This window comes from Halichoerus grypus, chromosome 3 (genome assembly GCF_964656455.1).
Source record: "Halichoerus grypus chromosome 3, mHalGry1.hap1.1, whole genome shotgun sequence".
NCBI classification, from domain to species: Eukaryota; Metazoa; Chordata; class Mammalia; order Carnivora; family Phocidae; genus Halichoerus; species Halichoerus grypus.
The window spans coordinates 18,863,559-18,887,389 of NC_135714.1; the positions used below are offsets into that span (position 1 = coordinate 18,863,559).

The 23,831-nt window shown below is 38.2% G+C and overlaps 1 protein-coding gene across 7 annotated transcripts in view; it reads right to left on the reverse strand.

Moving 5' to 3' along the window:
• PPARGC1A (PPARG coactivator 1 alpha) overlaps positions 1-23,831 on the reverse strand; it is a 643,921-nt gene that overhangs the window by 27,005 nt on the left and 593,085 nt on the right. For all 7 annotated transcript variants that reach the window (XM_078068452.1, XM_078068450.1, XM_078068454.1 and 4 more), the window contains 5 exons: positions 16,195-16,389; positions 14,256-14,378; positions 13,192-13,396; positions 8,893-8,938; positions 8,710-8,783 (listed from right to left, as the gene is read on the reverse strand). In XM_078068452.1, coding sequence (XP_077924578.1) covers positions 8,710-8,783; positions 8,893-8,938; positions 13,192-13,396; positions 14,256-14,378; positions 16,195-16,389 — 643 coding nt within the window. The remainder of the gene's footprint in view (positions 1-8,709; positions 8,784-8,892; positions 8,939-13,191; positions 13,397-14,255; positions 14,379-16,194; positions 16,390-23,831) is intronic.

A 23,831-nucleotide genomic window follows, 5' to 3' on the forward strand; every position in this document is an offset into this window, starting at 1 on the left:
ATAAATCAATGATGACTCCTCTGGTGTGTGTGTGTGTGTGTGTGTGCGTGTGTGTGTGTTCCACAAGCCACCCAATGACTTCAGCAGGGTTTGTTTGTTTGTTTTTTAATAGTTTATAACATTTTACAGAATCTACTCCTCTATCTGTGACTCGTTTCAGAGTTTCTTTGACAGTGGGATTTTTCTTAGGTCACAGGTCAACTGAAATATTTCTTAAGGAGAAACAATGAGAAGATGAGTTTCTAATTTGCTTAAAACTTACCCAAAAAGAAGGACTGGGCAGAGAGGCCTGTGGCTTATCCCACTCCTAGATTTTATGCCTCAAGAACTTGGAGTGGGTGTCAAGAGATCACAGGACGGGCTGATACTAAGTATGAACTGTTCCTGCTCTGCTAGTGAGAATATTTTGTTATAAAAGCTCCTCTCGGGCCCTCCTCGGGCCCTCAACTTCCCCAGGACTCCCTGGAGGTCCGGAGGAGCCAGCCGCTGAAGTGTTAATGCTCCCAGGGAGGAACCTCTCCCACCCTGCTCAGTACTCTGGAGACCATCACCCCAGGCTGCCCTGACTGCACGTGCCTCTGCCTTTACTCCTTTTTCAGTATGTCCTTTATCACCCCCGATTCCTGGGGAAAAAACTGGCCTCACAGAAAAGCTTCAGAGCATTCTTATGACATGTGCTTAATTCCCCAACTCTTGTTCATGGAAGATACTAATTGGTGCCCATGCACTTTCCCACATTACTGGGGCAGGAGTGGGGATCAGGGTTGGGGGGTGAGGGGAAACCTGTCTCTCCAGGCAGCCATCACCAAACCCCCCCCTCCCCAAGCTGATATGGGAGAGGAAAGTGCTTTGTTATCCTTGGCTTACAAGAAATTTGGATAGTATTATTTCCCAAAAAGGTAACTCAGAAACAAAGGAATGATCTTTCCAGATGTTGGGTCGAGAAGAATGAGATCAAAAAAAGAAAATGAAGGATATAGTTGAAATATGGAAGAAATCCCTGACAGTAAGAGTTGCCAAACAGTGGAATGGGCTGTAAAGAGAATTTGTGGGGTCTCCCTTTCTTGGGTTCCTCGGGCTCAGGAATGGATTATATGACCTGTCAAATTCACTTTCCAGTTCTCTCATGCTAGGGTTTTCCTTTTAAAATTACCAACTACTGCTCATATTTTGCTTTGGTTTATTTCCCCCAAGATAAGTCACATACAAAAGACATATATACCAAAAGGGCACAGTAAACGTATGCTGTCTGTCAATATTCTGTCCAGCAAATTTTTTAAATGGGAAGTCCAAAAAGGATAATAATATAAAAGTCCACACAAAAGAAATTACAAAATGATTGGTTAATGAGTGGGTTCTTAAGCACAAGTCCACCAAAGTACAGTGTGAATGATTGCCAATTTAAACCAAGGCAAAACAAAGCGAAAAATAAACGGCACCCAATCACCCATCTTCTATCATCAAAACCATGAGGAAAATACAATACCAATGGAAGACAACATCACTAAGACCTTGTGTGTTAGGGTGATGAAACTGCTGATTATTTGGTTCTTCTTGTTTCTCTAATGAGTTATAAAATAGTTATATTGCTTTTTATTACTTTTACAGTAATAACTTTGAAAACAATCTACATGTACACATACATATACACATACGTGAAATTTTGGGGTCAGCCACTTTGGTCCCTAACCAAATTTCTTTGTGTCTGCTGGCTAAAACCATCATCTAGTTGAGCTGACATTGCTTTGCCATTTCCATTTCAGAAAAAAAAGTCTAGCACTCTGAAAATCTCCATATGCAATAGATTTAAATGCCTTCTGCCAAAAGAGCATTCTCTCCTCTCATCTTGCTTTACTAACAGCTATTTTGAAATCAAATTAGTTTTTACACCTGTAAAAAAGAAGTGGGTTTTTTTTTTTTTTTATCAGCCAAAATGAGCTAGTTTAGGACAATCACAAAGTCAGACCAGCTGGCAATACCCAATAAAGCAAACTTCCTGTCTCATCCCTCCTGTTTCCCAAAGACTCCGCAGATGGGACAGAGGGATTATTCTGGAGGTCTCAGGATTTTGTTGACTCTTTACACTTGTGCTTGAATGTTTGGAAAATTTCACGAAAATTTGTGAGAGTAAAGAAAAAGAAGACACCAGAAAGTCCTGGGCAACAGCTTGATCCATTTCCTTGGCCTGAACCATGTGGATTAAGCCTGTAGACCAAGGATCAACGAATCAACAACCTGAATGTTTCCACCCTGTCCACCCCATTGCTGCACCTCTGGCAGACATCATTAATTGATCGTGACATCTTCACTGAGTACAGACTTGGCCTTAGAATCTTCCTCAACACGATGCTCCTGGCAGCCAATAACCAATCAACGATACTTGGCAAGTGAAATGAAACCTATTTAACATAACAGATGTTGACTATTATCTTTAAAATTCAGGCTTCAGGAAAGAGACATCATCTCTCATCAGACAGACATGCTTTGAACCCAGGGTCCACTACAGAGCTAGTGTCAACATATAGCTTTTTCCTCAACAATGAAATGGCCAGAGAATCAAAAAGATAACATATAGAAAATGCTAACTGGGGAGTGCTTAACCTCCAGAATGTGTAGTAATGTAGAAGGAGCTGTTGTTGAGAGAGTATCAAAGAGGAGATTTTTCTACCTCGATTTAGTAAATCCCATACCCACACCCTAAACAGTGTATGTTCAGTTTTATGGGGGAATTGGAGGGATTTTTGCCACAAAGAAAATATATACCTTCATATATGAGCATGCCAAAGAGAGAACAACATTAGGGTCAGTGAAAGGGGACAGGTGAAGATAATCAAAAGTTGAAAAGATGAGCAACAAGATACAATGACCTCAGTAGATAAAGTTAATGCAGAATTAGTAATTAAATATCGCATATTTATTGAATACTTCTATATGCTGACACTGAAGGAAGCCTTTTTCATATTGTATCTCTACCCTCAGAGTGACTCAATGAGATACAGGGACTGTTATTATCTTCATTTGGTTCATTAGGATCCTGAGCCTTACAAAAGTTAATTAAAATGACTAAAGGCCACCTTGCTATTGCTAGATGGTAGATCCAGAATTTGAACTTGGGTTTGTCCAATGTCAGAGCCAAGGTTTTGAACATCCTCACTAAGCTATGCTGTCTGCTTTTAGAAAAATCATAGACTACTTCCATTTGAGCTTCGCTGCCTATGAAGTTTTTAAATTCTGGTTGAATGCACATGTAATTGCCGTTTTTGGATGTCAAAAATGGTTGAATACTGGCAATTTTATTTTTCAACCTATATTTTAGTCCTTGGAGTCAGGCAGTAATTTGATTTGGGGATTATAAATATGACTTTAACATTAAGGAAACTAAGACCCAGAAAAGATTAAGGAGAGAGAAAAGCATTTTGGCAATTAAAAGATGAAGGAAGAAAAGTACATGCTCTGTCTTGTAGTTCCTTACTGATTTCACTGCCCATTGCCAAGTACAGTGTTACTCAAACATCGCTTTGATTTCCTGCCTTCTTGCTTCTGCCCCATCAATATCTTCTCCCCTTTCCATCTGTGCAGTTCAAATCTGATACAAATATTTCTCTCCCTAAGGCTCCCCAAGTCAGTTCAGCCTACAGAGAGTACCGTTCCCTCCACACTCCTTTCCATGGATCACCTGGGTCCTTCACTAATGATATCAGCTTAATGCTTCTTTCTGTCCGTGAACCATCTTTATAATTCTTTTCAATCTTCTGTGCAGTCATTGTATTTAACTTGAAGCAAAGTTACAGGGTTCCCCTTGATAACTTCTTTTCTCCCTTTGGTGATTCTGTTGAGGTGCAATCAGTCTTTGTCATATCGTGCAATCCCTACCATGCAAGAAATGTTACTAAAGATTGTTCGAGGAGATGGAGATCACACCCATCATATACTGCATCGCATTTCAAATGCATGATATCTCTATCCAAAAAACCTCTTCTTTACACCACCCTCCAGTTCCAAACTTTTCTTCCCAGCCTCCTTCGGCATGCTCCAGGTTCCTCCTCAGCACCTTGTTTTCCTAGAGCTCTAAATTCTTTCTACTTTGTAAGGCAATTTGGCCCTACCTCAGTTTCTCTAATTTGCAGCTTCACACTTAAAACCACCACACTCCATAAACTAAAAACCACCCCCTGGGCCCATCTTTCTTAGAAGTTAACAAAACATTATAGGTAATAAATAATATCTTGCCTTCATGCTACCTGTACAATGTGTGTTATTTCCCCGACAGACTATAAGCCCCCATCTTAAACACAAGAACGTTTGTTTAGCAGGCCAAGGACAATGCTTCATACTTTATATGGATCAGCCTCTAGGTCTCCCGTTTGCTATACATCCACTAAGACCTATCATATTGCAAGCATAGAGCAGGTATCAAAAACATGTTGGTAAATTGATTTCCATTGTACCCAATAATCTTTCAAAGCCCCCAGAGGAAAGGATTTAAACCAGTCAGATGAATTCTGGTTCACTGACAGAAGTAAATCCACTGTGTATATTTTTAAGGATTTTAAATACGTAAAAAAAATGTATCTTATATACATCTCTACTTGTCTTTCAATAGTGTAGGCTCCTAAACTTTCAAAATCATCACTAAATTACTTAAAATTAGATATCTATCAATAAGAAAAATGTTAAAACTTTTGTAAAAGAAGTGCTTTTTTGTAACACCATAACCTCACTAATGGAAGGAATGCAATTAAAATGATATATTCATATATATAACATTTCAAAAACAAAGATATCCAATGCTAGGAAGGATGTAATAAAGCAAGTATATCCATGTAGTGCTAATGGGGCTATAAATAAAAGCACTCCTTTGGAAAGCAATGTGGCAATATATACCAGAAGACCCCAAGATATCTTTATATTCACTATTAAAAACTGCTAAGAATTTATCTTTAGAAAATAAGATAAAATTTGTGAAAAGAACAACAACAACAAAAACCCCACAAATATCTGATTAAAATGGTCAGAGGACCTGAATAGGTATTTTTCCAAAGAAGACATACAGATGGCCAACAGACACATGAAAAGATGCTCAGCATCACTAAATCATCAGGAAAAGGGACATTAAAACCACAATGTCACTTTATACCTGTCAGAATGACTAGTATAAAAAATACAATAAGTAACAAGTGTTGATGAGAATGTGGGGAAAAAAGGAAACCATGTGACTGCTGGTGGAAATGTAAATCGGTGCAGCCACTCTGGAAAACAATATGGAGATCCCTGAAAAAAAAATTAAAAATAGAAATACCATATAATCCAGTAATTCCACTGTTGGATATTTACTCAACAAAAATGAAAACACTAGTTAAAAAAGATACATGCATCCTTATGTTTATTGCAGCATTATTTATAAAAACCAAGATACAAAAGCAATAGATGAATAAAGAAGATGTAGTATACATATAAAATGGAATATTACTCAGTCATAAAAAAGAAAATCTTGCTGTTTGTGAAAGCATGAATGGATCTAGAGAATCTTATGCTAAGTGATAAGTCAGACAGAGAAAGACAAATCCCATATGATTTCACTTATATGTGGAATCTAAAAAACAAAACAAAACAAACAAACAAACAAGAAACAGACTCATAAAGACAGAGAACAAACTGGTGGTGATTGTCAGGGGAAGGGAGGTGGGGTATGGGCAAAATAGGGGAAGGGGATTAAGAGGTACAAACCTCCAGTTATAAATACGTCACGGGGATGAAAAGCACAGCATAGGGAATTAATCAATAATATTGTAATAAACTTGTATGGTGACAGATGGTAACTATAATTATCGTGGTGAGCACTGCATAATATATAGAAGTGTTGAATTACTATGTTGTATGCCTGAAACTAATATACTATTGTGTGTCGATTACACTTCAGTAAAAAAAATTATGAACAAACATTTCTAATGCAGTGCTATTTCCAAACGGTAACACTTTAAAACAACCTAACTTTATAAGAGGAGTACGACTAAATAAATTTTGATGTACCTACTAAAACTAATGTCATATAACACACTAAAAGCCTGATAATAAAGGGTCTGTGATAATACAAAACTTTCTCATTAAAATGTTAACTGAAAAATCAGGATGCAAAATTATATACACAAAATGATTATAGTATAAATATAACATATTAAATTATCCATAGAAGAAAAAAATGCATTGGTAACTTTACATCTTAAATTGTGAATAGGGGCACCTGTGTAGTTCAGTTGGTTCTGTCTGACTCTTGATTGCCGCTCAGGTCATGATCTCAGGGTTGTGGGATTGAGGCCCCCACCCCCACCCCAGTCGGGCTCTGTGCTCAGCAGGGAGTCTGCTTGAGATACCCTCTCCCTTGCCCTCTTCCCCTCTCCCTGCTATGCTCTCTCTCTCTCAAATAAATAAGAAAATAAATAAGTCTTAAAAAAAGAGAATTATGAATATTTTTCCACCAGTTTATATTTTTGACATTTTTATAGTAAGCTTAAATTATTTATAGTAAGAGAATAATAAAAACCTTTTAACAGAAGCCTTGGTGTGGGTGTATAAAATGGAAGCTTTCTCAATTCTCTCTGAAACAAAGTAACTGACTAATACAACATTCTGAACACTCAGAGTAAATAGATTCCTTTCAACTGAGCCACAGTAGTATTTCCCAAACCAGTTGATGTCTATTATAGTGGTAACTGGAATTATGTAAGGTAATAAAATATGATGCCATTGAATGAAGTATAAGAAAAATTGTTTCTGTAAGAAGAACCAATAAAGGTATGTCACTAAAAGAAGAGATGTCAAATTAGTTGTAGACAGGTGGTATCAGAAACACTGGGAAAACATGGGAAATTATGATTATTATTTACTTATATGAAAATCATAAAAATCCACAACGATTTTGCACTCAGACTACTACACAAATATCTTTAATTCTTTTCCTTTAAAAAGCAAGAAATGAACAGTGGATACCATCTAAGATACATTTTTTTTTTTTTAAAGATTTTATTCATTTATTTTGACAGAGAGAGAGAGAGAGACAGTGAGAGAGGGAACACAAGCAGCGGGAGTAGGAGAGGGAGAAGCAGGCTTCCCGCCCAGCAGAGGCCCTGGGACCATGACCTGAGCCGAAGGCAGACACTTAACGACTGAGCCACCCAGGCGCCCCGCTAAGATACATTTTTATTACTACAGTTTGTGCCAGAAAGATGAATGGATTGCCAATTAAGACATTTAAGTTCAAGGCAAAGGTCGCTGTTTCTTATACAAAAAAAAAACTGATATTTGAATGTTTCTTTATATGACTCAGGCAAAAGTAAAATGACAAAACTATATACTTTAATCAGTTTTTTGGATAAACCCACCAAAATACTCATTCGTATTGGTCAGATAAGAAGGTCTTTACCGCATATGATATATATACATAAAAGTTACTTATAACCATATAAGTAATTACAATTTAAGAAATGATGTTATGTATATGCCTATAAGTGAGTATATATGTATATATGTATGTATGCATATGAAGATATGTATACATTTGCATATGTATATATGTGTACACACACACACACACACACACACACAGAATATATATAAATACCATGAAATTAACTACTCCACTGCTTGACTAAATCATGAGATCATGCAGTAGACCTTTCACAAGGTGGTAGTTTAGCAAACTCAAAGTGTGAAATTAAACTTAGTGACAATGACCATGGTGTATGTAGGCACTATAGTTCTGGTTGAAAGCATCTTGTTTAAGTTACTGTTCCTTTACCCTTATCAGCAATGGCCAGAGCCAAGGAACTTCTTGTTCAGACAGCCTAGGATTCACTTTCTGGTATAGTTCTGTACCTAAACCTAAAGCACTCAGTGCAAAGGCACCATTTACACCCAACTTAGAAGTCTGCCTAGGAAGTCTGTGGATTATTAAGTTACTCGGGGGTTGCTCCAAGCTTTTAAAGCTCCTTCCTCTTCAGCATAAAGTAAGACTGACTAAATGAGTCCAGAAGTCCAAATGGCGAAGAAAATCACTCTTGTTTAAAAATATCTAAGTACATTTTGTTTTGGTGAATGGGCACATTTTCATTTTTCTCCTTTGCTGAAAAGATATAAAAATGGTAACATATATAAGAGAACATTATACTGTTAAGTATAATGGTGAGTGAGAAAATATTCCAATTCAAACATTGATATAATGAATAAACTGGGGTTCAAAACTTTGCTCCTTGCTTTCTAGCTCTGTGATCCTGGGCAAGTTGCTTAACATTTCTGAACTTTATATCCTCATCTTAAAGATGAGAAAATTACCACTATCTTCATGAGGTTGTTGTGAAACTAGTCAAAACCACTTACATGCCTGGCACATTTATTGAGTAGGAGACCAATAAATGTTATTTTCTCCTCCGGCTCAAGTTTTGGTGTCTTAATCTGACATAGGGTTATTTAAGGATCTAAAGCAACAGTATACATCAGGGGGTCTGGCCCAGGTCTGACACACAATAAATGTCTTCTCTTTAAAAGAAAAAAAGAAGTGAAAATATTTATAGGTAACTTCTTATCCAATGTTGCTTGTATTATTTGTTAATTTCATTAATCACATGGAGAATATGCGCTATTATTTAATACATATTACACACACACACACGCACACACACACACACAGAGTTCCAAGTGAAATGTAAGGCTTACCTGCAGTTCCAGAGAGTTCCACACTTAAGGTTCGTTCAATAGTCTTGTTCTCAAATGGGGAACCCTTGGGGTCACTGGAAGATATGGCACATTTATAAAAACAAACTGAAATGGAGTTGCTGTAGCCAAATGTATTAGAACCCCCTTCCCTTTCTGAAAATGGTTACATTTCTTAATACTTACTTTGGTGACTCTGGGGTCAGAGGAAGAGATAAAGTTGTTGGTTTGGCTAAAGGAAAAAAAAGGAAACTAATTATGAAATACTGAGTTTTTGAAGGTTTTTTGTGGGGTTTTTTGTGTTTTGTTTTTTTTTTTTTAGAATTTTTTTTCTTACTACAATCAGGTTGGAAACTGGAAACTGGAAAACTAAAATAAGGAAATCCCTGAATATTGGATCAAAGTCAGACAACAGTCCATTATGCTAAAACAAATTCCAAACAACATTTGCATTGGTAAACTATCATTCAAAAACACATACAAAACCAGAATTTTCCCCAAAATGTAGCATCTCTGTTAAGGATACAAAATTTGCATCATACCATCAGAGAGAAATAATGTGTTCTATTTTAATTTGGAATACAGTACACGGTTTGTTTAGACAAGAAAACAGCAGAATAACCATAAGACAACAGAACGTTATGAATATTCAGTTGATTTTTCTCCTAAAATGTATAATTTTATACCTAGCCCTGAGAATAGGTTATTTCTATGAGGCCAAAGCTCAAGCAATAACCATTCCATTTACTGAAAATTAATTGAGAGATTATGAGAAATTGTGGACATTGACCCAGATGGTTTAAAAGGGGTTCAGATCCCCAAATCTTAGAGACAAAGTAAGATACTGCATTTATCAGTTGAGAGACCTATAGACTTGCAAAGAGAGCTCATTTACTTCCTTTTATGCTTCCTAAATCTTACCTCCTACAGGAGGCATTTCCCAATTAGGAAGGGTGGAGTAAGAATCTTCTTCTCACTCCAAAATTTCAATTGCTTCTCCTTGGCAGTCTTGTATTTTGAACAGAAGGAGGGGAAAACATGATGAGAAACGTACTTGGGATATACATCCACATATTATGTATATATATATGCTTATCTATAAAGATATATTTATATGTATGTAGGTTTATGTCAATTTTTTCTCATTAACATAACTACTTTCAAAAGGTCAAGAGGTAGTCATTTACGTAATGAAAATCACAGACTTGAAACTAAAAAGCTCTTTAGAATAAACTCTCATTTTATGGATGAAAAACCTGAGACCTAAAGATGTGAAATACTTCCAGGGCCATAAAACTAGTTACTGGCAGAGTCAGCCCAGAATATGTTTCCTTTTTCCTATTACCAAAAGGAATTGTATACAATAGATATTAAAGTAAATTAATCAACCCCAGTAATTAAGGTCCTTTGAAATGTGAAAATATTATTTATGTCCAAATTAGGCTGAAGTTACATACTTTACTTGGATAAATAGTATTTACATATTTAATTTGTCGATTTAGATTTAGTTTTTAAACAATTGAATGGTTTATCATCTATCCAATGTGCATCCAGAAATATGAAGTTCACGCTGTCTTCTACAAATTAGGTACATTGATTGATTGGCTTTTATATATACAGATAAATGAACTGGTTTTAGATTAATTTTTTTAGTATGTCTGATATAATGAGCCTTTCCAAAAGAACACACTCATGAAGGAAATTTACCAACATTTTCGGCGTTCAACTCATAATTAGGATCATGCATTTAGGCTCCATAGCAAGGATCACTAGATACGAACTGTTACTATACACAGTAAATATACATTGAAAACTGGTCTCTGGGATTCCAGCTTTCAAGGTGTAGGGCAGGTTATCCGAAATGCTCAAAGTAAGATCCCTAACATTCTGACAGTTGGGTGTAGGTGATGGCAAGGGCACTGGAAGGGCAGCATTGGGCAGCGGCCATGTTTAATGGGACTGATGGCAAATAGGAAGAGAAGGCTATAGGAAGTTTCAGCCCCAAAGCACATACAGTACAGAAGGCCATCCCTGAATATGCCCACACTCACAAGAGCTACCAAGAGAGGAGCACTGATTGGGTTTACTGGGACTTTAATGCACACTATTCCAATGATGGACAGACCAGGGCCTCTAAGATCCTTGAGGGCAGGAATGCATTTTTTTCATGCAGATCATGGTCTTTTTGATGAATGAATACATTAGCAAATGAATGAATAAATGAATAGAGGGGACACCAACATGAGCCAAAGGTCAGGCCATTATCCTAAGGAGGTGAAAAGAACTTGACCCCACAGTATCACAGACAGCACACGTGCAGTTCAGTGAAAGCACATTATGATACATCAAGAAGGGATAAACCTCAGCGGATCCTGGGCTACTGTCTCTAATCGTTAATATAGATTCTACTTTTAAAGTTTGAATCATAATTTAAATAAATCCTGAAGCTGAGCATTTATTTCCTGTTGGTTATTCACAGCCAGCCATGTTTATCTTGTTCTTGGCCTTTAATAATGATAGGAATTTTGTGGGGTTTTTGTTTGTTTGGTTTTGTTTTCTTGTGTTTTTGTCAACAGGCTTTGTTCGGGGATAAACTTTTTATGCTTTGCCACAGGCATATATCTTTCTAAAAAAAATCCACATACAGCAGCTCTCATCTAAAGAATATGTCCTCCACAGGCCAATTTAACTCCTCACTGCCGTGGTTTGTAAGACTTTTCAGTAATATTAGTGGTAAGTGGATCTAAAAAGCAAACCCAAAAACCTCCCAAACTCTCAAAATCCAAAAGGGCCAAATACAATTTTAAGAATATGTAAATTTAAAAAATGTTTAAAACATGTGCTGCTGGTCTGGGTTCACTGACTACAGGGTTATAGCTGGCTGAGGACTTCAGATTCAGCTCCAGAAAATAAACGCCTGACTGGGACACACTAGGACAAGGTGGACAGTAGCCCAGTGAATTTTTCAGTCCACTCACTAGACTGAGCTCAGCTGCCTTCCCTTCACCCGAGGCTCTCCACACCACTGCATCCCATAGCACTGCGGGTTCTGCTCTGAGAAAAACTGGTCCAGCGCACAGTGCGTGAGGGGCCAATCAGGGCAAGGCGAGCTACAGAAAAAATATGGTTCATTTCAATAAATATCTTTTCCCTGAACTGACAGAAAAGGATGGCCGAGGGATTCTGAGACATCCACCGGGGAAAACCTAATTGAGAGCCAATTTAAAACTTTAAAAGAAGGTTCCTGAAGGTTTATGGTGGGGTAGGGATGAGAGAGGGAAACCGAAAACACTGGAAAGAAAATACTAATTAAAACCAGGAGCAACAGCATACCTGTATGAAATAATCATGGTTCAAAACAGGGATCAGGGACTACCACTCTGCAGCTGGAAGGGGCAGTCAGGGAAACAAAAGGGAAAAAAGAAGTGGGTGTTTGTAATTGCTATGTTAGAATATGCCTGCTTCTGGGGCGCCCAGGTGGCGCAGTCGCTTAAATATCTGATCCTGGTTTCAGTTGGGGTCCTGATCTCCAGGTTGTGAGATCAAGCCCCGCGTTGGGCTCCACACTCACCGCACAGTCTGCTTAAGACTCTCTCTCCCTCTCCCTCCCCCTCCCTGCACTCCCTCTCTCTCACTGCCTCTAAAATAAATAAATAAATCTTAAAAAAAAAAAAAAAGACTATGCCTGCTTCCACCACGAGGTTAAAGGTAGGGGTAACGTGGAAGCTGAGATATTTTAAAGCGACCGCAACTTTCAACAAGCTTCCTTTGGGCCTCTAAGGACGATTTTAAGGGAAGAGCCAAAAAGAAAGAAAATTATATCTCTGCCAAGACAGGTTTTCCCCAAATCACCCTGATCTGCCTCAGAAGCATCAGCCTTCTAGAATGTATGGGGACAATAAACATCAACCCAGATGCCTCGTTTGATCTGGGCAATATTTTTTAATAGAAAGCAAATACAAATAAATTCCAGGGATTTCCAAATCCTTATTCACAAAATAAAATCTATGGGTATAACATGTGGTCTTTAAAAAAAAAAAAAAAAGAATGCACTTAATCAGGAGAGGCTGCACAAATACCATGTGCTCTTTTTTAAGGTGTATACAACAAATCAACAATGCCTCATTTTCTTTCCATTATTAGAAAGGAAAAAAGAACAGCTTTTTACTATTGGCTAGCCCAGCTTGCTCCGAATTTCAATTATCTCGGGAATTCAGATTTCACATAAACCTTTCACCACCCCCTCCCCACCCAGCTCACATTTCAGGTGCTTTTTGGTGATTGTGAATTAGGCTGCATATCAGCCATTATAATAGGACATGTTCAGCCTGTGTCCAAGGAAGGATTTTTTTTTTTTTTTATAAGTCTCTAATAAAGTGCTGAATTCCCTTTTCAGAGAGACAGCTGTGGGGCAAAAGCCTGAAGTTTGGGCATTCCCAGCCAGGTGCATGCTTGCTTTGCCTTGTGTTTTAGTCCCCAGCCTACCTTGTAAATGTTGAGACTGCGATTGTGTGTGGGACTTCTTTTTGGAGGTGCATTTGTCTCTGCTACTGTTCCTATTCTCTGTGGGTTTGGTGTGAGGAGGATCATCATTTGTGGTCAGATACTTGAGAAGCTCCGAGCAGGGACGTCTTTGTGGCTTTTGCTGTTGACAAATGCTCTTCGCTTTATTGCTCCATGAATTCTCGGTCTTAAAAACAAGGCATAAAGAAAGCTAAAATTAGTGAACTGAACCTTATCAGAATGGATATAGGTTTTCTGAAGAGATGAGATTTTCAATGAAGTGTTCAGTCTAAGTGTACTAGATCTATGAGCTGTGAATAATTGTTTGCAGAACAAGGAAAGAAAATTACATTTAAAATTCCTAAATGACATTTATGCAGCTTTTTATTTCATTTCTCCTACATTTCAATGTTCCTACTCAGCAACATGTAACTAACAAGACCCTATAGCGCCTTTACTGTGAATAAAAAAAAAAATAAGCTGGTTTAAACCTTAATTTGCCACTGATTGCTGGAGCCCCGTATTCACAATTCTCTTAAGTACCCCTTAACGCTCCGTTTTCACTCACAGTGAATGGCAAGACAAACATTGTTTAATACAGCCCGCTAACCGAATTATGTCATTGCCAGCATTCTATCCAATTAATGGCAGAGATAGATCTTTTGCGGTGATTCCAGAGCAATCTTTCTCAGGTTAGACAGCTGGAGAAACAGCAATCCTGCATCTTAAAGTCACTCATAGATAATACCAGCCTAGCAGCAAATTTTATTGTAACCCACATTGCTGCATGTATTAATAAAATGGGCAAGGAGTGACAGACGGTGGGACTTCCATTCCAATCATCCAAAGACAAAGAATAAATGAACTCTTTCTAGTTTAAAGTAGCTGGAGCGCTGCTTTTGGAAACCCATTTCATATTGTTTCACATTATAAAGCAACTGCAGGATCCCAGCTGAATACATAGAAATAAACCTATCCTTTGTTTTACTGCTTCAAGCAAAATCCTTTGTTACTTGCCCTCCTATATTAAAAAGTTTGCATTGTACCTTAACAACTGCAGGGTTTGTTCTGATCCTGTGATTATGGTTTGCATGGTTCTGGGTACTGAGACCACTGCATTCATTATAACTTAGCTGAGTGTTGGCTGGTGCCAGTAAGAGCTTCTTAAGCTAGAAATATATGAGAGGGGAAAAGCGAGATAAGTTATGCATCCTGTAGTCATTAGAATAAGTTACTGAAATTTTAAACTTAATATTAATTAATTATAAAAATTAATTCTCTCACTCTTTAATTATAGTCACACCAAGGCACAATAGCGCTAAAGGAAATGCATTTTTAAAAAGTAAGAAAAAATTTGGCATTACACTACCAACTGTGAAAGTATTCTTTTCCCTACATTTGAGACGTAGTATTGTCTACCTTGATTTTTTTTTTTCTTTTTTTGGATAAAATAAGGCAAAAAGGATCCTCCTAAAAGGATTTCCAAATACCTACTAGCTGAGAAAAGTTGCCCTGCTAAATGAGGAATTGGGGGTTGGGGACAGAATATAGGACATTTTCCCCTCAATAACCCAAATGAATCAAGTGAAAATAAATAAAAGATTCTGTAATGCTTTGAATGATATTTTACAATCCAGTTTCACTTTACTGATTCAAAGGGTATTTATGATAAAAGAGTGGCTATCACTGAAAAAGACTTGTAAGTAAATAGAGTCGGGAGATGTGATTCTGGCTCAGGCAAAGCATTTACTGTTTCTTGACCTCTGTTTCTTCATTTGACTTGCTGGCCTTCTAGGACCTCCCTGCTCGGACAGGCAGTATGACGTTGAGTCAACAACCCCTCCCAGTTGAACCAATTATGTGGATGCAAATCCTCTGGTATCAATGTAAAGACATCAAAGTACCAGAGAGCAAAGCCAATGGCAAATGGAAAAATGGTGGGGGTGGGGGGAGGGTAGCAATTACTTATGAGGTAGTTTCTTCTAAACCAGAAATCTCAAAAGGAACAGGAGTACAAGCAGAGTTTCCATATGTTTACATGGAATGCTTTTAACATTTAAAAAACTTAGAGAAGGGAGAGAAACAACCTCTAAATGGCAAGCCAAGGAACATTATTAAAGTTTGGAGAATAGCATTCCAAAATTTACATAGTATGGTCTTACATCAGATTTATGGCAAATGACAAATGGCTACCATAGATGAGAAGGTAAACTGTGTCCTAGAACTAATAAAATTCTGGTCAAGCACTGCATCAAAAAGAAAATTTACTCTTCATTGCCAACAAATTCACTCTTCATTGCCTCCCATAAATTTAGGGAACTTAGGTTGCAAATGTGCTATTATTTTTCAATCTTCATAAGAATTATGGATCCAAAACCTTAAAATATTGCGTATCCCTTGATCGGCCTTTTATTTCTAGAATCGTAGGCATAAGAATAAAACTATAAATGTGTTGATTATTATATGATTTATGATGGTGAAAAATAGGAAAAAGACTAAATATCCAGCCACAAGAAATCTCTTAATGAACCAGGACATCTCCAAACAATAAAATAATATGTAACATGAACCATTATGCATATATTTCAAATTCACAAACATGATGATGTATCTTAAAACAAGAGGAGATTTCAATCTTTTTTTCCATCAGAGATTATTTGATTTTACAGGTGAATTTTTGGTCTATTCTTTTTGGGTCCTCTATGTTTTCTAAGCTTCTACCATGAACATAAATAATGCTAAGAAATAAAAATACACAAACACAGCAAAAGTTAAAACAAACTGTAGTAAGACCACATGAAGACTGTTATTACCAACATTTTTAAACACAGAATCACAGAATTTGCAACTCTGAGTCTGCTCGGGACTTGTTTTTGGCAACAGTCTAAATTAAAAATCCAGACCTTATTGTTACTACATCATACCCATGCAGCGGGTAGCCAGAGGCAACTCCAATTCCTGTTAAACAGTAGGAAGGGTTCTTACTAGAGACGGCTCTTCTGCCTCCTGAGGCGGTGGGGTGCCGTCAGGCATGGAGGAAGGACTAGCCTCATTCTCAGTGGTCACATCTCCATCTGTCAGCGCATCAAATGAGGGCAATCCGTCTTCATCCACAGGGAGACTGTCCAGTGTTTCTGTGAGGACTGCTAGCAAGTTTGCCTCGTTCTCTTCATCTATCTTCTGCAAAAACAGAAAAATAGACGACGTGAGTGAGTTGACATTGGGGGACAGGTAACACCATCAATCAGCGTCGACGGGTCATGTTTATCCAAATGAGTCAATTGTACATGAAATTTTGAATGCTCACACCGGAACACAAAAGATCATGTCTTCTTCAAACTCCAAATTCACTTTTGGTCTGAATCACACAATGAACTGATACCTCTCAGTACCAATCTCTGATGGTTGAGCTGTCCAAGTTGGCAATTTATGATGTCAGTGCATATTATGGCCATATATGACGCTGTCTTGTTTGCAGTCGCTTTCCCCATGGGTATGTCTTCTTTCCCTAACTAAAGGAGAAGGTCTAGAGAACCTCAGAACTTGAGAGAATTTTAACCATCATATATTTCATCTTCAGATATAGTGTTTCAATCTCCTGTGTAGCCGAGATGTTTAGATAACCCTCTGTTTGAACAGCACCAGAAACTGAAACTACATGGAGACAAACCATACACTTTCATGGCTTCAATTATAATCTCATCACCGAACACTCCACAGCCATTTATTTCCCTCCCTGACATCTCTCCCAACTTTAGTCATAAATCTAGAACTGCCCACTGGACATCTCTACCTGATAATAGCTCCCTCATCCTCCAAAACCCAAACTTAGGATCTTTCACAACAAAACTGCTATTTCCCTTGACTTCCTGAGTTTGGGTAACAATTCTTCAGACCCAAACTCTAGAACTACCTTGAGTCCTCTTTATCTGGTCCGTCATTAAGTAGAGTCTTACTTTGTCATATCTCTTCAATGCAGTCGTTTCTTGTGGCCGGGGTACGATTCTAGTGCTACATTACTCGGAATGGGGGCTCCTGCAAACATATTCTAACTTGTTTCCGCAACTCCCACAATCACTCGCATCCATACACCCTTGGAAAGTTAATCTTCAGGTATTCATTCCATAAACATATCTGCATACCTACTATACCAGAGCCATGTTTGGTGTTAGAAAGAAAAAGATGGACCCCTGCCCTCTAAAAACCCTCCAGTGGAAGGAAAGAACCTGTGAATAATTTATTATAAAAGATAACATTTATTTCAGTACTCTGTACCCGCTTATATACCCTGTTTATAGGGAAATGTGCTATATTCCCATCACCTGGACAACCAGTGCCAATGCGAGGCACACAGTGTGGTCATTGATTACTTGCTGAATAATTCATCGATATGCATTTACTGCCTAGAATATATGTTGTGCAGATCACTTTCCCTTCCTTCTATTAGCACGTCACATTGTTTGTCCAATTTGACCTGCTTCATAAATCTTTTTTTTTAAAGTTCTGTATGCTATGACATTAACAATATCGGCTAAATTATCCCACACAGATTCTATTACAAAATGCACCTAAGCTGCTGACATCTAATGAAGCCAGCAGTGTCCACGCGTCCTTTCTCTCTAGCACTGAACTCCAGTTAATTGACCTGACAAAATTACAAGAATCACAGAATAAGACAGCTAATCAGAAAATCAAATTGTATTACTAGAGAAATTAGGCAGGCCTTTATCACGTATACATTCTATTTTTCACATAAAAATTGTTTTCCCTCATTACTGATGAGTCCCCATCCAGGAGTAAAATTACAGACTTCTTTCTCTTTTGGATTCGAGAGGCCAGAAAGAGCCATTTGTACTCATGGTAGACTCTCCTAGCCTTTCTTACCTTTGCATAATGTGCCTCCCAAATGCCCCTGGACTTCACATTGTGAGTCAAGTGGTTTTAGGCACACGGGATGGAATGACAACTTTCTGAATTTGAGGACTCCGCTGCAGGAGGTAAATCCTAATGGGGGGTGAGTGAAATGTTAACTTCAAAATGGCACCATTCTTCCAGAAACTGACTGATTCTTTAAAAATCAAACTGCTTGATTTAATAAGAAATCATTATTGAGCATACCGCCCAGCCTCAGTTCTCCTGGATCTGCCCATGTAATCTGAATAATAAAGATATTGAAATGATTTTCACTTCTTTTCTGCCCAGGATCATAATCTAGCGTCCAAAGATTCCAATCTCTCAGCTTTCAATTCAGATTCCCCCCAACATACGAAAAACCAAATTCAGGTTATTCATCTGTCCTAAATAGAAATTATATTTAAATTAAATACATATTATTTTAAATCATCCAAAATCATGAGATTTACTTTAATATAAATATATCCATAGTAGCTAATAAAAATAATCTTTGACGATATCTCAAGCACACACGCACACACACGCATGCACACACGGTTTCAGTAAACTGGACTTTTTGTCCAGGTATCCCAGTTTTCAGAAAGGCTTATTTCACTGAAGTTCAAAAATAGCTCAAGAAAAACAGTTAAGAATGTTTACCAATAAATGAGTAGTTTTGTTTACTCCGATTTAAATTTTGTATTTGGCTTTCCAGCAACACTACAAGCCTCTATTTGCTTTCAATCACATAATACAATAGCGCCTTAGTTCTATCCCTAGTGTAAACAAACTACAATAATTCCAATCAAGTCAGAATGACAAAGAACACTTAAATTAACTAGTTTTCTCCAATTTCTTTAATAAGCCCGGGTGAATGTACATCAAAAACAATGGCAGAAATATTGGAGCCTGATAATGTCATAATTAATTTACAAGATCTGATTAAACCACAGCTATTTAAATTCTCTCTACTGGAACCACAATGGGAGGGAGGGTTGTGGGATGGAAGATTGGCAGACAGTGTGTGTGTGTGTGTGTGTGTGTGTGTGTGTGTGAGATGGGGTATGTGGGTAGGGTAGGCTGCTATTCAACCAGGACAGACCAGTAGGGCTGTAATCCTTATTTAGAGCCCATGTACATCAGAAATGTGGCTGACTCAGTGAGGGGCTTGGAGACCGTTTATTTTAGTAAAGTTGTTCTTGAATTATGGAAGGAAAGAATGTTATTTCAAATTCTGTGTTTTGTCTAATTGTAGAAGACTGGTGAAAAAGTTAAGATATTTCCCGATGACATTTTTGTTCTGAAGCTCAACAGATCGTCCTGTACGTAAAGTTGAGTGGACATTGCTCCTCACTGTGGCAATTCCAATTAGTTTAGCATGAGTTTCAACAATCAAACACTCCAGAGAAGGCAATGGATGTGACAAAAAGGACTCGGGTAAACAATTAATGTCACTTCCCATTATTGCTTCGGTCCCAATTTACAGAGCAAATAAATCAAAGTCACAGCAGATGAAGCACTCTGGCCTACCAACACATGTCTGTTCACAGGTGACGGGCCATGGAAATACATCAGGCAGTAAAACGACTTTGCAAAATAACCTTTCAAAGACTCCGTTCTGACTCCACTTTCTAATTGTTCAAAATTACTGTTTTTACAAAAATATACTTATTAGCTCCATATAAGTTAAGAAAAGAAGAGCAGAGAGGTGAAAAAGAGAAAGCAGGTCACCAATTAGGTAGTGATCTAAAGCTACACAGCTGAGCTCAGTGTTGCGGGTGGCGGCAGAGAGGGAAAGAAAGGTAGGGAAGAGGCCAACAGGCATTTCCACAGGGGACCTCTGCGACTCTCAACCTGCTCTAGCCATGCTGGGTGTCAACCCTGGGCTCTCCTTACGCAAGGCAAGTCTGCTGCTCTCCTCCCGACCGAAATAAAGTTTCGTGTGACAGTCACGCTCATTCTCGGAGGGCACTCCCGGAGTAAAGAAGCCCATTCCACAGATACTCACGTTGTAAAGAACTTCCACTGACAGGTGATACACGTACATGTATACTAACAACCCAAAATTCAGAACGGGCAGTAATTCTGAAGCAATGCTCTGTCATTAACAAACGATAGTTAAGAACACTTGGTTCATTACTGCTCGTTGGGACTGCTAGGTCCCTATCTGACCTGCCCTAAGTGTGATATAATTCAAAGGGCACAGTTAAAGGAAGGCAGATTCTGCATCTTCGGGTGCTCAGAGTCACCTCAAATTTGAAATTTGGGGTCCAGGACATAATATCTGGGCCTTCTTCCCTTGTGAGCAGTTGGCAAAAGGATCTTCCAACTGATTACACATGGTGGGGCCAACAGTGCATCGAGCTCACCCAAGTGCATAGAGAGGGAATAAATCTACTAAATTAAGGAGGAAATGAGGGACTCCGGGATGTTACTGGACACCTGACGGGAGAACTGCAAAGTGAAACCGGCATGTGGTATCCCAAAGATTTTTAAATGCAGGCTATTATGGAAGGACCATGCCCTGCTTATGATAGTAATTTTTTCCACATCTTGTAGAATTGCAATTACACTCTGCGTCCCCAGATTCTCACACTCGCTTGATCTCTGTTTGATAAAAATAGTTTAATAGCCATTTAATCACAGCTTCATTATCTTAGCTCTCTTAATGCGAATTAGGCCAGGAGAATTCCTGCTTCCTCATTATTCAAATCATCAATAAGAAGGAAACAGTGGGGTCTTCTTATCATTCATTAATCAGTTTCAGTATCTTAGGTACTGTTTACTCAGAGATCAGTCTATGTGAGAGGTCACTTAACCTCTGTGAGCCTCTATTTTTTTCTATATAAAAATTGAGGTTATTATCTGCCTAATTCCTAGGACAGAATTTTTCTGCACTCATGGTTAATCGGCAGGAAAAAAAAGAATGGACGAAAGGCTGAGAATCCTTCAAGAAGAGGCTCAATAAACATTTCCAGTGTAATGCCCATTGTCTTGATTGCCCATATTTGAAAGCGTGATCTACCGCCGACTTTTAGCAATGGGCCAGCTTCCTCCCAAATACCCAGCATGCCTCGGGCTTCCTCCTTGCCCCATCTTGCTGATTTGGAAGCAGCTAATGAAGACAAAATTAACTCCTACTTTAAGTGAGGCCTAATTAGGAAGGGAAATCTGCTAGAGTAACATCTGGTAATGCATTCTGAAGCCAAATATAAATGACATTTTTGGATTATCCACTATTTTGGATTATTTCTCCCACTAGACCCCAACCAGGAGTTGAAATAAATAAACGAGAAAGTGACTTTTATGATAGATTGTGGGGTTCAAAGAAGAAATACGGTTGACCATAGGAGTCCCTTTCCTGGATCTTTACACATAAAGTTCTGTACCTTTTGTTCACGCACAAAAAGGCAAAAAAACTTTTCATGTATAAATTTTGGTTTTAATGTATAAAGTTTGATTCAAGATTTGCAAGAAGCTGACTTAAAATTTTAAAAATAATTTTTGAAATGAAAGAAAAAAGTAACAATTCAGACTAGACTACTGAAACAGAATTTGAGGTTATTAGCTTTTTTCTTTAAAGCATTTTAATCAGGAAAGATACCACCTCATCGACAGTGTATTATACATGTCCGCTCTGAGGGGTCTAAGCTTTTGCTGGAGATGTTAATATTTTGAATACTCACTCTCAAACAACTCTCTTTCTCTTTTTTTTTTTTTTCTCTTTTTCTTCTCTTTCCTTCCTCAAATGCTTTACAATCCAATATGCTTTTCCTTGCTTCTCTTATACGCAGGTATGGACCAACAGCATGTCCGTGCACCTTCTCACAACCCAACAGAAAATGGGCAGATTCCCCATGTGGCACTTCTTCAAGTTTGCTAACTCCTGCCCCATTCAAGAAGAGAAGGCCCTAACATAACCCACTAACTCTCTGTTTATGGGATGGCTTTGAAAATGGGATGGATGCTTGAAGATGTAAAAAAAATGACGTAAGAAGTTTCAAGTGTATATGTGCAGCAGAAAAATAACTAACACAATAAAGAATTTACATTACATCACAAATTTCTTATGAAAAATACTTCTGTATCTATTCACTTCTTACAGATGCCCTGAGAATTAGCTTATTGCCCTCTTTTATTCCCAGGAGAGATAAGCACATTATGTGACCCTGTATTTACTCTTTTGGATGCCAAAGCTGCTGGAATTTAAGGTTGTACTGCTAGAGTAGTTAGTAGGAAGAACACAGATTTTAATTTCACTGTTTGGGTAACTCTCCATGGACATTGAGGCTACTTAAAATAGTATGTACGGAAGCGTGTCTATCCATACCATGCTCCAACACACACAAGTTTGCATCCCAAGTACACATATGTAAAACAGAATCTATGTCCATGTGCATTTCATCTCTTAGGTATATTCTCATATATTCCACTGCAGTTGACTATATATGTGTATCATCAGCACATGGATTCTTCCTCCCAGTTATCCACTCCAACCGAGGAAAGCAATGGTCAAAAACTGAAGACAATTCTTGGGACAATAAAATAAACCAGTAATCAAGTGGAAATAAATACAAGCAAAACTAAAGAACTCCCTCCATAGATATATTTACACCTGTGGGAGTCCATTTAATTTTTGTTAATATTTATGCTCCTATTTAAGTAGGCATAAAATATGTGTTCACATCTGTATTAGGCTCCATTCGAACTTACTAGCTTACATCACACACTCATGAGCTAATAAGCATGCACTGAACATGTGGAATTCATTATTCTGAAGAGGTTACATGAGCCAAAAGCATAAATACAGATGTTCAAGAGAAAGGCTTAAGAAAATCTTGGTTGATGCTTCAAAACAAGCTATTTCAGGGGGAGGGGGGTGGGGGGTGGGGGAAGGGAGATGTCTCGTGTCCACTTTTCACAATATGACGAGGAAGCAACCAAGTTGAGCCACCAAACAGGAGGCTTAATGGACCTGTAAAGATCCAGCCTGGCATTCCGTTTGTTCTCAGGTTTGAACTAAGAGAGCAGCTGGGCCCTGTGTAAAGGACACCAGACTGAAAGTCAGGAAAATTGTCCCAAGTCCCATCTGCACCATTAGCTATTTATGTAGCCTCGACTAAAATGACTTGACTCTGGCTGCGGTACACGTGCCCGAATGATAATCTTGTAGGTTCCTAACTGGTTCCTCTGCTTTCACACTCACCACTTGCCTCCCCATCCCAATTGTCCATTCTCAACACAGAAGACTAAAGGATCCTGATAAAACCTAAGTCATACCTTGCCCCTCTTGTGACCCAGCCCTCCATGGCTTCTCATGTCTCTCAAAGTCAAAATCCTCAGAGTGACCTACTAGCCTAGGATCACCACATAATTGATCATCCAAGCCAGAAACTTCTGAGAATGTAAATACTCAATCACTTGGGTGTGAATGTAGATGATCATGGTCTGAGATGTATGGTTAGTTGCCCTATATATATTAGACCTACATCATCTGACCCTGTCAGTGCCCCCATTTCTCTGCCTGAATCCTCTCCAACCACTCTGACTTCATCACTACTCCACAAAAATGCCAGGTATTCTCCTGCCCCAAGGCCTTTGCACCTGCTATTTCCCCTTACTAGAAGGCTCTTCTGCCAGATGGCCACATGGCTTGCCCCTTCATCCCTTCATTTACTCAAAAGTCACCTTCTCAGTGAGACCTTCCCAACCACTCCAAACATTATATC